Source organism: Passer domesticus, chromosome 6 (genome assembly GCF_036417665.1).
Source record: "Passer domesticus isolate bPasDom1 chromosome 6, bPasDom1.hap1, whole genome shotgun sequence".
In the NCBI taxonomy this organism is placed as follows: Eukaryota; Metazoa; Chordata; class Aves; order Passeriformes; family Passeridae; genus Passer; species Passer domesticus.
Window position 1 is genome coordinate 22,607,434 of NC_087479.1, and position 16,380 is coordinate 22,623,813.

The window sequence follows — 16,380 nt, forward strand, 5'->3', positions numbered from 1 at the left end:
CACCACTAAAAGGCAAATAATTTGCTTTCCAGGCCTTACTTGACTAGCTGCCACATTCTCATTGTATCAGTGCCACTAGCAAGGGCAGGTAGATCCACTAGTCCAGATACCCAGATCTGGTAGCCAGTCAGGCATGGAACTTGGCAAAGGTTCCTACCATCACATAGCCTAACTCCATGTCCATGTTGATTTGGAAGGACCAGAACTGAGCAGGAGGAGAGAAAAAGCACACAAAAGGATGCAGAGTTAGGTGCATTACATTCATTCTCCCTTTCCCCCTTTTCTATAACACCACAGTCTCAGCAATGTCTGGGGCCATGTCCCTTTATTTCTATGGAGCGAACGCCTCAGTTTGCATTCCTTCCCACCATACCTTGAATAGTCCTCTTGAAGAAGGCTTTACATGCCTCACAGGAAGCCACGCCGTAGTGGTACCCGGAAGCAATGTCCCCACACACCAGGCACAGCCGCTTGGGGATTGCATTGAGCATGTACTCGCACTTGGTGGGTGAGTCCTCCATGATGGCGCTGGCGCAGTCATCGTAACGCTTTCGGCAGGACCCGCCGCCAATCCCCGTGCCATTGAACATGGGTGGCGAGTCTAGGCCATTGGGGTGGCCGCCCATGGCGATGCCGTAGCCACCGCTAGCGTCAGAGGAGCCGCTTGGGCTGTGGTGGCTGATGGCGTCGATGCCAGAAGATGGGCTGGAGGGCTCGGTCTTGATGAAGGACCCACAGCTGGAGGAGAGGTGCCGCTCCTCCGTGGCCATTCTGCCGAGCAGCCTGCAGGGAGAGAGCAAAGGCACTCAGCAACCGCCTGGCCAAACCCGGTTCCAGGTTTAGACAAAAGACAGCCCTCCTTTTGCCACCTCAGTCCAACTCCAGTTCAACCTCATGCAGGTTCTTCTTGAGGAATATCAGTACAATTGGCTAAGACCAGCCCACCTGCTCCCCACAGACTCACACTAGAGTAAAGACAAAGCTCTTCATGTAGATCACAATTGCAGGCTGTTGACAGGCTGCAGTGCTGGGAAGGGGCATGAGTGCTGATGAAGCACAATCCACCCAGAGCACCATCTACCCCGAGACAGCAGAAAGAAACAAGCTTGCTGGTGGCAGACCAGGTGAAAAAAAGATGTTTGGTTAATAGCTTTATGCAAAAGGTTCAGTAGCATACTCTGCAGAAAGGACCTGCTCAGATTGGATTTTTATTTTTTCTTTTGTAATATGAAGTCTTTGATTAATTTTCAAGTTTGACTCCTTCTCTCACTCCATCTCACCCTTTATCCTGCCCTGCTGCACTATCATCACTAAAAGAGGAGCTTAGAAACAGAAGGAACAATCATCTGATCAAAAGTTTCTTCTGTCTCAATTTTAAATCTTAATCTTTCTTCTATTTACTAGTATTGAGCTTTTGCATGGACACACAAATTTCCAATTGTTATAGAGAGGTTATAGTCTAAAATTTATGGAAAGAACTTCACCATTTCAGTTCAGGAAAGAACTTTTCAAGCACTTTGTATTTATTTTAGTCACAGATAGTCTTATTCCTTATAAAAATGTTCAGTCTTTTTTTGGAAGACTAAATTTTATGATATTTTCAGCAATGAGATTCAGAGATTACTTGTGTGGTGTATGAACAAATCCCAGTTTTATTTGTCTATAATATATTCACAGCCTGTCAGGCTCCCTAAACATCTCCTGACTCTCCTTCTCAGGAAATGTAGTTTTGCCATGTTCTCCTCATTCAGCTCTTCATTATCTATATGATTGCTCTCCATGCAGAAGCTTTTGCAGATCTCTTATCTGCTTCATCATCCATCTCTGAACTTCCTCTAGTCTGGCTATTTCTGTTCAGTCCAGAACAGAGTTCAATGAGCCAGCTCCTCAGCAGCATGGAACTGGCACTGCTCCATCACTTCTCCAGCTGAAGGTCTGGACAGTAGTCAAGGCAAATGCCATCAATTATCTAGTGATGTTACAATATTTTCAATCTTATTTTCAGTCTACATATTATGTAACCTCTTGCACTGTTTGGTTTTTTTTCCCCTCTTTAGATGAAAATCTAAATTGTCACCATTTCTTCAACAAATAGTATCAGGAAGTTACTTACTGCAACGCTCCATTTTATTCCTGAGTTGCCACAGTTAATTTAGAAGCCATTAAGATGTATGAAAAAATCAAATTAATGCTTCTGGTGTGCAACGTTTTGCAATAGTCAACAGTGTATTTCATCTGCTACTATGCTGTGCAGTCCACACACCCAGCCTTAGGATCCTCTGGAGTTCTTAATTCTTCCTTGGTAATTTGATTTCATCTGCAGTCTCACTGCTCACCCACTTCCCAGATCATTAACACATGGATCAAACATCACAATACTGATCTTTGTGGGTAATGCATGTTAACCTTTATCATGCTGAAAATTGACTTCTCTTTCTTTTTTGAGTAGGGTCTTTGACACCTTTTAATTGATAATAGTATTAACCAGAGAGGTTAAATTTTCCCTTCAGCAAGACAATTTGTCAAAGGCTTTAAGAAAAACTAAACATGCATTTTCCTGATGACATGGCACAGAATTCTGACTGACTGGAGATGCTTGACTTTTCTTCTTGGAACCTCTACTTGTTTAAAGTTACCACACCATGGTCATGTGAGTAATTTCTATTTCAGTTTCAGCCTATTTACCTGGTATTTGTGGCAACTCCTTCTGCCAAGGGGTCAAATCCGTCAGGGGACAGGACAAAATATTCTGTGAATCAGCAAGGCTGGAGTGCACACTTTTATGTATCACATCTGTGTGTCTGGTGATAGGAATATAGATGTTTGATATGCAGCAAATTCACAGTCCTGCATCCTTATGATCTCATTTGACCTAAGTATCTCCTAATTTTCCCTTCTCTGTTTCATCCTCAAAGTTTGACCTCATCTCCTATCTCTGGGATCGATCAGCCAAGTTTGTTTTTTGGCAAGACTGTTGACCTTGAGAATATGGGCAGGCATCTCACGTTCCTCAGCTGCTTTGCCTGGTGTTACTTGAGAGGAATCCAGGGTTTGGGCCCTCTCAGAGACAGTGTGATGAGTTGATAAATGCCCATACTTTGCCCAGAGGGCTACAAATGAACTAGAGGTCATGGAGCAGTTACAGAAATCACTGCAGGTGCATCCATCTCTATTCCCACATGACATCAAGACATATTGCAGATCTGGTGTAACGACAGCTGACCGTGTGAAGGAAGATGAAACTTTGCTAAAGACTAGATCTTAGCATCTCACAGCAAAGCTGAAACCTGCTGTGCAGGCTCTGGAACCTCTCCCTACCTGAGAAGTGCATCTGTCGTAAAGAAATGAAGATCACTGGACACAGCAACTTGAGATTCAGGTTAAAATGGAAGGCAAAATAACCATAAAGCACTGTTCTGCACTGTGAAACTCCATGGTAAGAGGAGCTGGAGTTGTAATTTTCAAGGCAGACAGAAGAAAACACTATGAAACAGGAATGATAGGGAGAGCTGTACTGGCAGATTCCATCAGTGGAGCCCAAATCCCAACTTCTGTTACTTAAATAGCCCAACATTCACAGACAACCTGAAGAGTGCTTATTGAGGTATTTTCCTTCAGTGGAGAGAAAACAAAAAATAAAAATAAAATAAATTTTAAAAGAAGAAGAAGGAGAAAAAGAAGAAGAAAAAGAAAAATAAGAAGAAAGAAGATGAAAAAGAAGAAAAAGAAGAAAAAAAAAGAAGAAAAAGAAGAAAAAGGAAAAAAATAAAAAAAAAGAAAAAGAAAATAAAAAGAACCTGGGGAAATAAGGAGCCTTCTTCCCCCAAGGCATGCAAACAGTGAGTGTTTGATGGTGAATCAAGCCCCCTACATCCTTACAGCTGAGGATCCTCCTGTTCCCTTCCAGCAGGCAGCAGTACATAGCAAGGTCTGGCTGGATGTGAATGCATGCTTGAGAGCTAAAGCCCTTAACACCAAGATAGATCAAAGATTACAGCTAAGGTGACTCCAGCCATTCCAGAGCATGTGCTTTTCTTTTCTGGCTTCTGACTTTCTGCAAGTCCCATGGAGATCCCGTGCTGATTTTTAAACAGTCAGAGTGTCCCCTGGCAATGAGATACAACATCTTGAACTTCAAGAAGAACAGCTAAATGTTTTTTGCAAAGAGTTCAAAGTGATGAACAGCCATTTTGCTTGGCTCTAGTTACCTTAATAGGAATGTAAAAGGAGAGAGACTTGATCCAACTCTCCTCCGTGCTGGCACAGGAAACTCCGTTACTATTTCTGTGCCCATGTAACAGGCTTAGAGGTTCTAAACATTTCGTTCTTTTCACCTTTCCTCATCATAGGTCATTCCTTCTAATCCCTTTAGCATCTTTGTGGTCCTTCTCTGGATTTGATCCAACTTCCCTGGGTCTCTGTTGCAGCAAGGTGCCCTGAACTGCACAGTGCAATGCTGCAGCACTACAGGGGAGAGTCACTCTGGAAAGCACACAGCCAGGAAGACATATGGACCAACAGAGCAGCTTTGCCAGACATCAGGCTGCACATCAGCTCACACAATTTGATGTCCAGTCTCATTGGGACCTCTCCGAACATAAGCTGCTTTGGCCACCGTGCTCTGCACAACATCAAATTTGGAGATTCTCCTTGTTCCAAAGTAGATCCAGTGTCATCTTTGAACTACACAGTGCTGATTATTGCTTGTTTTACCAAAGCCTGTTCACAATGCTCATTTTTTCAGCCTAGCTCTTTTTTTTTCTACACTGATTTTTTTTTTTTTTTTAGTATCTTTTGGTTCTGTCATCTGTAAATTTGGGAGTGATCACTTTTACGTTTCTTCCAGGTCACTAGTGAGTATTTACAGTCAAAGCATTGTCCTTTTGGACATCATCTTTGCAGAAGGATAAAGAATATGTGAATATCTCTAACCCTTCTGTTTACACTCTGTCATTTAATCCATGATTCATTTCACAGGATTTGTATCAAAACCAATTTGATCTAATTTCCCTAATAAGATTTTGCACAGCTTTGTGTCAAAAGCCCATGCGTGGTCCAGTCAGTCTATTCACTGCATTCCTTTTGCCCACTAATTATCTAATTGCATCAAGAAAGGTTATTGTCTGCTGTTTCATAAACCCACTGCTGTTTATCACTAGCAGTGTTCTTAGCCTTTATGTGCTTGTAACTGTCCTCAGACAAGTGTGCTCTGACCTCAGTGAGTCTGGATGTAAATACACAGGTTTAGACCAAGTCAAGACTGTGCTTTAGGTTTTTATCCATTAGCTTTGGGCAGCAATGTTGGTTAATATTACAAGTTTCCTCAGTTCTTCTCCAGCCTTTGATCTTTTGCTATTTCTCTGCAATGGCTGGTATTTAGCCATTAAAGGCTTATGAGTTTAATGAGATCTTTTGAGAACAACAGCAATAACAAGAGAAAGAAAGATTGCTAGATGGGGAGGAACAGAACGGGACAGAAGACTAGAGTTATAAAATTAAGGCAATAGTGTCCCTGATTTTCATTCTTTTATACATCAAGGATTACAAGTTTGGGATTGATGCAGGTAAGGCTATTTTATTGCATATTATTCTGGGTTATTTTTGCCTGAAATAGTAATTTGTAGCTATATTCAGCTCTTTACCCCACTTATGGATTCAGAAATCACAATAACTCAGTAGTCTTTATGTGTAAGTGAGAAAAAAAATGTCCACCACTCACACTTGCTTAGCAGGACAGCCAGAACATCCAGCTTTGTAACAGAAGGTAACTTCTCTCCCCCAGAGGAACTTTTTATCAGCTAAAGGTACACACAATTCAGTAACTTAATACCATCTGAGCATTGAAGTGCTCATGCAAAGATAAGTATCTGACCTTCTACATTCTCCAAGTACCACTTGCTATTCCAAAACCGGATCAAAAAAAGTTTAGTGACAACACTTCTAGGCTTCCTTAGTGGCTGAAACCTCATCTTCAAAAGGAAATGCAAGGATAGATCAGTTCTATACTCCAGTTTCCTGAAGAAGGTAAGGAATGGGCATATGTTCTGCCATGTAGTCCAGTCCCTTCACCAGTATTTTCTGGATTAGTCATTAAGTCACCAACCCAGCATATTGGAGATTTCCAACAGTAAGATTGAAATTAGCATTAACATGGGTACTGAAATACAACTGTAGAACTAGTATTAGCTTATGGAGGGGAGAAAGAGAAAACACTCAGGCCCTCCTCAAGAAAAATCTTCCCTATTCTGGGCACAAGGAGAAATGTAAAAGGTCAGAAATGGGCTCTTTTTTGGGTGGCTCTCACACGAGATATGGATTCCAGACAGAATGAAATCTTGATTTTCTAAAGTTCCATAAACTGGAAAACCCTGCAGGTAAGATGCTTGTAGATCTTGTAACTTCCAGGAGCCATACGGCTGTACTTATGGAACTGTACTTCAGGGCTGAAGTCCCCACAGTAGATTTAAGTTATACTGACAAAACGTGAGAAATCTGCCAGCATAAAGCTGCTCACTTCAGGCACCAGCTTGTGACAAAAGCACACTATGCATTGCACAGAAATTTTTAAACGAGTCATGGAAGCTGGTACTGATAGCTTTAATCCACAGAAGCACCAATGATAAGAGAGATAAAACATCCATTCTCTTCTCTGGTACAGGCCTATTTCTGCTATCAGTATTTGTCAGTTCAGATGATACAAACTTGCATTACATGCAATGCAATTAATGCAATGCATTGCATGTAAATGGGATGTGCACATCATGGACAGCGTAGATTCTGTGTCTTCTGTGAGCCACGTGAGAGAGCTTTGCAATCCACAGCAGACTGACAAACAATGTAGGTCAGCTTCTCAAACACTGGCTGCAACTCCAAGCCAAATTTTGTCAGGTGTTTTTTTTAGATACAGAAGACAGAAATAAATAACGTTTTCCAAGTGTCAGGCTAGATGTGACAGCTGCAATAACAGCCAGTGTAATTTTAGGCCACTTATGCAAAGAGTTAATGTCATACAGCTGAGCCACACCTGTTGGTTGACCTGCTTTTACCATGGACAGCTCACAGACACGCTCTCACCCTTGCCTCACTGAGAACACCCACCAAAGTGTTAGGGAGGAAAGGGATCAGCACCCACACTAGCTTCCCATGCTCTTCTACTCCATATGGACTTCAAATGAGAGAGCCATCATTTAGAGACTATGCTGACAACTTTTCTCTATTCAACAGTCCAAGAATAATGGGATCCTCCAATGTGCCACTTTACTTCTGCACAGAGGATAACTGTGGGTAACTCAGTCATATCAGGAATCTTTTCTGGACTTATTCTATCATATAGGAACATACTCTGTTCCCAGGACAAGCTTAATTTCTGTCTGAGCATAGGCAAGAGCTTGGGTAGTATCAGCATGATGGGCCTGATCATAAACATAAACACACCAGTGCATGTCCTTTCAAGATTTTTTGTTTCAATCACAGCATTTGGCATTGCTATAAAGTTCAAAAGTCAGAACTCAGCTCAATTTAACTATTTTTCTCTGGAGTACAGATCTGATTTCTAAGAGTTCTGCCAGGTTTCCTAGTGATGGGTACCTTTGGCTTGCATGGGTTATGCTCCTATTCTGTTGTAGTAAACCCTAGACAGCCAGTTTTCAAGGCATTTGTCCATAATATGACCTCCAACCCCCCAGCACTACATACTTGTCTTTGGACAAGCTAGTGCTCACATTTGGGCTATTACACAAATAGTACTTGCTTGTCTAATGCTCAGTAGATATTTTATCCCTTTGACCCATTGCATAACCAGAGCCCAGTTGCATTTCAGTAGATCTTCTCTAGCCCAAGTTAGCTCATGCTGAAAAAAGCTGTCACAGCAAAATGTCTGGAGGCTGCTTAATAAATAAAAAAGGCTCTCATGGGCAGAAGACATTATGGATTTCCCACCAGCCTTCATCCCTCTCCTCATTACTATAATTTCTCTTCACCCTTGCGACAACGGTCTTGTTAGTAAATTGTAAAAAGTATTACACAGTTGAAGTAACAATTAATCTGGAGGTGTGACACATATTATCAGTTCACTCTATCATTAACACACTGCCTTTTGAAGGTACCTTGCCCTCTGCTGTACTAAAAGGCACTTCCTCTAGAAGTGCTTTAGCACTTGAGCTAATGTCTCTTGCTTATACTTACTGCTGATACCACAGCAAAACAAGGACAGGGTTGACTTGCTGTTCACTATTTATCCAAGTTCTACCACCACTCTTTCCCCCCTCAGTGTTGTCATTCTGTGTTTCACATTTCCACTTACCCCACTATTCCTACAATCACAGCAGTTCAACGATTTTGCCTGCACACAGCAAAGCTGCAACTCAATCCCTGTTGAAATGCTCAGCCAGACCTTCAATTCTTCTTGAGTGTCTTTCTTTATACTCTGCCTATCTAGAGCACTTATAATCTCTATCTCTCTAAGCACCTTCAGTGTCCTTCAGACACTTGTGAATGAGATCCATACACAGGAGGCTCAGTAGAGCACATTTCAAACACTTATACATCTGAATTTTGCTTCCACCTTCTCAGATGAGCAAGAAAAGGAGAACTTCTAGCACTGCCATTCATATCACACTTTTGCATCGCAGCCTGATCCAACATCTCATCTCTCAGAGACTTTTGACTCAATATCCTCTCAGCATTTCTGAGAGAAAATTGCCATCAGTACAAATTCGTCAGCCTGCACTTCCTTGCATTTCAAGATATTCATTGAAGACATCCCCCTTCAACCTTGCCTACAATTCATGGTGAACAGTGGCATGAAAAGAGAGAGACCCAGAGGTGTTGCTTAATTTTTCTAAGTGTTTGAGGAAGGAGTTAGGATGGGAGATACATATCAAAGACATTACCCTAGAAACAAATGTGCAAAGAGACTTAGTAATTGACATTTCTTTAGGAATGCTATCTTACTGAAAAGGAGGACTTAGAGTTTATAAAGATAAAATATGAACCTGAATGTTATTCAGCCTGGATGTATTTAGAAATTCTCTGGGTTTGAGCTGGTAATAATTTTTGGGAAGGTTTCTGTTTCATACGCTTCAACAACACAGTTGTAGTGGGATTCTGCCTCCTTCTCCCACCCTGGCCAAGACAATCCAGACAGATTAGATGGGCTTTGCCTAGATTCCACCTGTAGCTCCAAGAGAAATCTATTACTAAGTGCCTCATCATTAGAACATTGCTCAAAACCTGTCAGATCTTGAAAAACTATCTGAAATTAGTTCCACATAAATTACAGCATGGGAAATAACAAAGGAAAATTAGTGCTCTTTAATTTGATTTTTTTTTAAACTCTGACTGTTCAGAAAGAATTTCTAAGATGGTACAGTGGCAAAGAAAGGTGACTGTGAGTAACTGTAGACCAGGCTTGTTTTCTGCTAATGAATACCACAGGTGTAAGGAGAATAGGTCACATATGGAAACAGTGGTTTCCTTCTGCACATCTTACACTGCTGTAGCATACAGGATTATCCTTAGCTACCTATTTAGAACAACCTCATGGTTCAGTTTTGCTGAGTCTCTAAACTCCCACCTTTGGTAAGTATTTAGCAGATCTCTTAGTATACGCTGCATATATTAAGTAGGCAGCTGTATCTGACCCAAATTCCACCTTCTAACTCCCATAACTTATTGTAAATCCATTTCATTCATCCATCTGGCTGACTGTCCCCAATTCCCTTGACTGACAAAGCAGCTTCCCATCCACTCAAGTCCGACCCTACCTGAGGCCCACATTCTTACTTGCCTGAACCAAGAGATGAGATCAACAAACTGCTCACTAGACAGAAAATGTATAGCAGAATAAACACATTGTTTTCCCCAAAACTTGCATGTTCCTTTCTCTAGATTAAAAAAAAAATGAAACAACCCAACCAAACAAAAACCCCTTAAAAATCTCAGTACAGCCAAAACAAATTCTGAAGCAAAATACTTTTCATTACTTAGATTTTCCTCACAAACTAGCATCACTGTAGGAAAATTTAACTAAATGTGATTACAAATACCCCACAAAAGTAATCCTTTTGTCATCATGAATAGATTATTTTCTCATCCCATGAAGTTTTCACTTTTCACTGTTACTGATATGAAAGGAACTCAAGCTTGCAAGCTCCTTAACCTGTTTCTCTTCCTCTTCCATTCTTTAGCATCCCTGCTAATGGTTAAGCAGAAGCTAACACACAGACATAGCAAAGCAGACAGGCAGTAAGACAGGCAGTCAGACACCAGCAAAGAAGCTAAACAGCTGCTTCTACACTTTCATATAGTACCTTTCTGAGATAGCTTTAAATGTTACATAGCTTCAATCTGGAGGGTATCTGTGTATACATAAATTTATTATGCAAATACACACAATTCCGTTCTCTCACATGTCTCCTTTCCTCATCATGTGCATGCACCTAGATACCATTCCAATAGCTTTGCTATAGGAGCCAAACTATGACTTCATACTTCCTGATCATCACTGTGAGTGGTCAGACCTTTATAGCAAACATAATGCAGTAAAGCAAAAACAAACAATCAAAACCCACTGCCTAACTAAGCCATGTCATCTGCAGTCTGCACCTTGAGGCACACTCCTCTGTCTATCAAAGCATGGGAGGAAGAAGACCTCACATATGTCTGCAATCTGTCCTAGCCCACATTTAAACTTGTTCTCTCTCCAGAAGTCAGCAAACCTTTGCTGATGCAACTAAGAAGGGGCCCACCCTCTTCAAAGTAGGGACCCAAAAAGAAGCAAATTTCAGCAGCTGACGGCCTGGTGTGACCCAACCGAAACCAGCCCACCCTGACGGCATGTCCTCCCTGCTGTGCTTGTTCCCTTTGCCCTTGGAATGCTATCACTTGTTATCACGCTGACTTCTCCAGATGGGGCATTTTGGCTATTGATCTGATAAATAAACAGCCTGCTCGCTCGATCAAAATGTTATTTTGCATTTCAATTACTGTTCGCTAATGCAACCTTCATCCCGCCAAGAGTGCTGCTGGCAATGACACTCGACCTGGCACAGGCGTTCGCAAGCAAACTCGGCAGCACCCGCTGCAGCACCTAACGGGATTACCAACCTCCATTAGACGCACGGAGAGAGAAGATGATGAACACATAGTAGTGGGCTGAAGGGGAACAGACATGCAGAACAGAAGGCATGAGCAACCTGGCCAAGGGGTTGAGAGAGGCAACAAGGCAGCTTTCCCAGGTAGTGAGAGATCTTGAAAGCTAAAGACATTCCCTCCAGTGAACCACCCCAGCAGCTCATAGCAGATAGACTGAGCTCTCTGTGTGTGAGCTGTGCAAAGGTTCAGAGCAATGGGAAACAGAAATCAATGCCTGGTGACCAGCCAGCAGTGAGCACTGCAACCCGTCAGGGCAAACAGGGTCAATTCTAAAGCTAGTTCCGAAGCCTAGCTCCACAGGGTTCAGTAGGCTCTAGAGACACACACAGCATTCTGTACCTAAACTTGCAGGCAGGAAGCCCTCTTAATCCTTGCTGGATTCTTCTGTGAAATATGTCTGCCTCTGGAGAATCTGGTGGTGATACAGGAAGAAAGGGGCACCTACACGTGCTGCTAAAATCTCTGGTGTCAATCTCTATTAATTCAGCACTCTGTTTACATCAGGGAATCCTGTGCCAAATCCGCAGACTGATTTCACTCAAACCCTGTCTACAATAAGAAACAGAACATAAATACTAATTCAGTGAGCAGTCACCAGCAGTGAGATCAGGCATGACCATGTGGTTATGAAGCAGCTTCTAGTCCCAAACTCTTCTCGTCATGTACTTCACCAGGTGGCTGGTTTTGCACCAGACTCCTGCATGATGCAGAATATACCTTAGCCCTCTTTATTTTTCCTATCTAAACTCCTAAAGGAAATGTAACAAAGTGACACAATCATTTACCATGGCATACAAATAGTGGTTAGGGCTTTCACCACCCCATGCACAGATTGCCTGTCTGGATTTTGCTCCCAGCTGAAAAGATAATAAACGTCAAGTAAATGCATTTCTCTCAGTTTCCAGAAAGCCTTTGTCAAAGATCTCGTGCCAGGTCTGGACAAATTTCTCCCATTTATAAATAGACAGGATTCAGACTGCAACTGCCAGTCATCCAGGAGTTAAAAATAAACAAACCCCTGTAACACCCTGAGATTATATAAACAAAATGCTAAGTATAACACACTGAATGAGATCGATGTGATGCATAAAGACAGGATCTATAACTCCATACACTCACACTTCATCTGTTCTCTGTTCCCAGCCTTCCCTCTGCCCTTGGCAAACTAAGCCAGTGTCCCACACCCATGTCCCTCTAACCAGTCCATACTGTAGACCTTACACTCCCAGATCTGCCTCTGGCCCAGCCTTTCTCTGTGCCCACTCTCGGGGACAGTTTTGGGAATCATTCTACATGTCGATCACCACTAGGTAACCATGCCCCTAACACAGCACAAGAACCCATACATGTGTTGTGACTCCTGCTCACTGGCTCTGTGCTTACCACGTGGGGCAGTGAAGTACAGTGTACTTCTCCCTTAAAATGCAGCCAGAATGTCTCAAAGTCTAATTCCAACCTCAAAGCTGATCTTCCTACAGACTTCAGCAAATCACTACAGCTCTCCAGGACACTGCTTTCCCCAGCTGACATGGGCCTGAAGGACCTACCTCTCAGGAACACCTTGAGAGTCAAACAGCAACTATGATTGAAAGAATGGAGCATGCAGGTGACTGTTGTAACCAGAATGATGGACAGATAAATTCTATGTTCACATGATGTCCTCTGCTCCAGGCTATCAGCAGAATTTGAACCTCTTTCTGCAGCATCACAGCTTTCCAGTTTGCCTGTGTTAAGCAGTGTGAATAGCTAGTGTTTTCCTGCATGCAAGCCAGCCAGAGGAAGAAAACACTGGCTTTGCAAATCTGTTTCTTTAATACACACCAATTCTGACCTCCTCCTACACCTCACCATACTTTAAGCCCAGACCCCTGTGACCCAGTCTACACAATAACCTAATCTCTAATACTGCCTAATCCTATCTCCATCTCCCCACATGCTATTTCACACACCAGCTGCCTGCTGATCACACCTTCATTCAACCCATTTTTCTATTCTCCTTTGCAATTATACTTCACTCCAAGTTTTTAATCAAAAATCCATTTTTGTTTAAAAATGCTATTCTGTTTCATTACATAACTAAGTCAATTTTGGCAATGTTTTTACTGTAAAATTTTCAAAACAACTCTAAAAAATTATATGTTTAACTTTGCTTTGCTCCTAGCACTTTGTTTAGCCTGTCATGTGTTTTCTTGTGTTGTTTGATGACCTAATCACACACTGTTTCAGGAACACAATGAAACAAAATATTGGAACTTTCTTCAAAATAAATTTTATTGGAATTTCTACTTTGCCTAGAAGTAGAAATTCCAATAAAATTTATTTTGAAGAAAGTAGATTGCAGTCAGATTTGTGATGAAATAACATTGTCAAACAACAAATATTCTTGAACCAAGATTTTAATGCCCATGCAGCTCCCCTCCCTGTGTTTTCCACACAGCCCTGCCTGTGCTTCACTCAGTACGTCTCTTTGCTCTACTTATATGCATTCAGAAATATCTATGTTCTAATGTACACAGAAACATTTTGACACTTCATGATATCTTCTTTAGCCAGGCAACATAGAGAGATTGAAACTGGGAAACAAACTGCATCTAAATCATCTGAAAAGGTGGAATTCTACATAAAAGTTCTGGAAATTCAAGAGTACCACAAAATCTGTGCCATCAACTCTTATAAAATGGTTGTCCTGTATTACTCAGAGATTAACCATGTGTCTAGGAGCATCCTGTAGCCAAAAATCAATCCCTCTGATTTGAAAGCTGAGTGCTGTTGGAGAAACAGAGTTCCACTTTTCCATCTGGTGCCATTTAAGCTTTACCCCATTCCTTCTGCATCACAATGAAATCACTGCTGGCATGTGATCAGAAGCTCTAAAACCTTGGCTGCCTATCAGTTTACAAAAATTGACCTGGACATTCTATCCACTTTGATGAGAGCCTGAATGAAACTTCTTTCTCATTCACTCCTGGTAAGGAGCGCTACTTCTTAGCATCTCTGTGACCCACAAAAAATGCTTTCTTTCACAGATGGCTGAGGAAAGAATGTTGGAATTGAGTGTAAGTATCTTACCTGACACCTAAACCTTACCCAGAATTTTCTAGCTACGGGGGAAATAAATCAGAAGTAGTTGTTACAGTATCCTGGCTCTTCATTTATGCCTTGATCCAACTCCTATTGATCTAAACACGAACCAGGCCTCAGGATCTGAAAAGCCACCTGAATGTCCAACACTGCAGCTATCCCATGACCATTACTGCATTTCTGGAGACTTGTTTTCTAGTGTTTAACTACTCCTTCTCCAAACATGCTTTTATTTCAAATGTTCCTGGGAAGGAAAGGAAGGCAAACTTTTCCCAATAGAGGACTTTCTCAGAAATTCCCACTTATACTAACAAACACTCTTCTCCTGTCAGTCACACTGCACAGGTTGATGGCCCTACCCACACATTGCAAATTGCAGGGTACAGTGCATCCATTCATACATCTCCATCTCCAGGTGGCATTCATTGGCCTGAGCATCTCTTGGAAGTCATGTGCTGCCAGTTCTAACAGGCTTCTCTACTCTGATCAGTTCACTTCAGAGAGGGAATTCAACAACAACAGCCTTATTAAAAACATCTAATATGGATTCGTTTACTTCCTTGGATTCATCTTAATCAGATAAATCAAAACTCTAAATGCCTCCGACAACTTTCCTGCTTGCAAAGAGGAGGCAAATTCTGTTCATGTTAAAGCAATCTTTTCACTTCCCACTTTTCCAACCTGGAAATAACATTATTTCTCAAATGAGAATGAATTTAAGGAACCCAAGATGCAAATCAAAACAGTAGTTAAATTGTCTCCCATGCTGTACCAACCACCTTCACAGAGAGAATGCCAGTCCACAGGGTTAATAGCAGTTACTCTGTAGGAAAATCACTGCTCTTCCTAGCTACACCTGAGCTGCCTGTTCTGACTTTCTGCGGTACTGGCTGCAGCACTGTTCACCCCTTGGCATTCACAGCATATGGTACAAAACAGGCTGAATCAGCAAGGGAGCTACTGGATTGCAGTGCTAGGAGAGGTTGTTCCTGACTGTGCACTAAGCTGGTGAAAACATGAACTTCAATGTTAGTCTTCCTATTTTTTGTGCATAATTTAGCTGAGGTGTTTAAGTTCTTGACAAATCTGCAAACACTTTAAAGTTCCTCTGTCCCTGCAGAACTACTGGATAGGGTTTCAGGCCACGAGCTGTTGAGAGAGTGCCTTGTAAGACGCTCCTTCCAAATAAAAAAACCCAAACCAACAAACTGTCAAACTTGGTACAGCAAAAACCTCACTCAGCTACAAGGTGAGATCCCTCCAAAGAGACATATGGCCTGAAACCCTCCTGGAGGGATACACAACCTGTTGGACAAGGGACCAGATCGTAAGTAGGAAGCACATCTCCTGCAAATCTATAGTCTTTGATCAGTTTGGAAGACTAAAACAAAAATAAGAGTTGTTTTGTCCAGCTTAAACATTGAATAGGGGAAAACATGGGTTTAGCAAAAGCACTGGCTTGCAAACCAGAGCCATTATTAAGGGCCTGTAGTCTTCCACCAATCCAGACAAATGAATTTTGGTCACATGTAATTAAAAAACAGCAAGAAGGCACATTTAAAAATGCCACTTTGCATTACAATCCCCTGCTTCATGTTGTGTCTGGAGAAGCCTGAGCTAAAGTATCAGTAAAAAAGGAAGAGGAGGTATGGATTCTGGTGTATCCCATCAGAGCAGTGTTTATTCTAATCAATCAACTGAAAAAATAGTAGCTGAGAGTAATTATTAATAATCAAGAAAAATTGGATTATTTCTCTGCACTGCAGTGTCATCTGGATGGGAAGGCTGGTATAGAAGTAAAGTTCATCAGTGCAAGCTACTGAAATAAAATTGCTGACCTCAGCAGTTCATCAAAGGAGGTAGAAAAAGGAATCTCAACTGTGCATATGGTAGACTATCTATAGAGCATGAAGACTAACTAAAATAATTACCTGAAGGTGGCTCAATGGCTGAGCTCAGGCACTGATTCAATCCAGTTGTATATCCAAATAAGAGCTGCAAGACCTACTGCCAAAGTCTTCAGTTTCTGAGGTATCTATTTTGTGGTTTTGCGATTCCTCATTCCTGAAAGGTCCCTCTCCAAAAATGTACTTCTTGAGAGGAAGGGTCTCAAACTGTCTCTGGATATATGGTTGAGGCTGATTT

At 41.7% G+C, this 16,380-nt stretch overlaps 1 protein-coding gene across 6 annotated transcripts in view; it reads right to left on the reverse strand.

Annotated features, from left to right (window-relative positions):
- The window catches only part of ESRRB (estrogen related receptor beta), a 132,012-nt gene that overhangs the window by 37,353 nt on the left and 78,279 nt on the right, over positions 1 to 16,380 (reverse strand). For 2 of the 6 annotated variants that reach the window (XM_064423781.1, XM_064423779.1), the window contains one exon: positions 374 to 783. The exons of 1 other annotated variant lie outside the window; for it this stretch is intronic. In XM_064423781.1, the coding sequence (XP_064279851.1) occupies positions 374 to 783 (410 nt within the window). Of the gene's footprint in view, positions 1 to 373; positions 784 to 2,685; positions 2,775 to 10,310; positions 10,464 to 16,380 lie in introns of those variants that run through there. 3 more of the 6 variants (XM_064423783.1, XM_064423782.1, XM_064423784.1) reach the window with 3 other exon arrangements.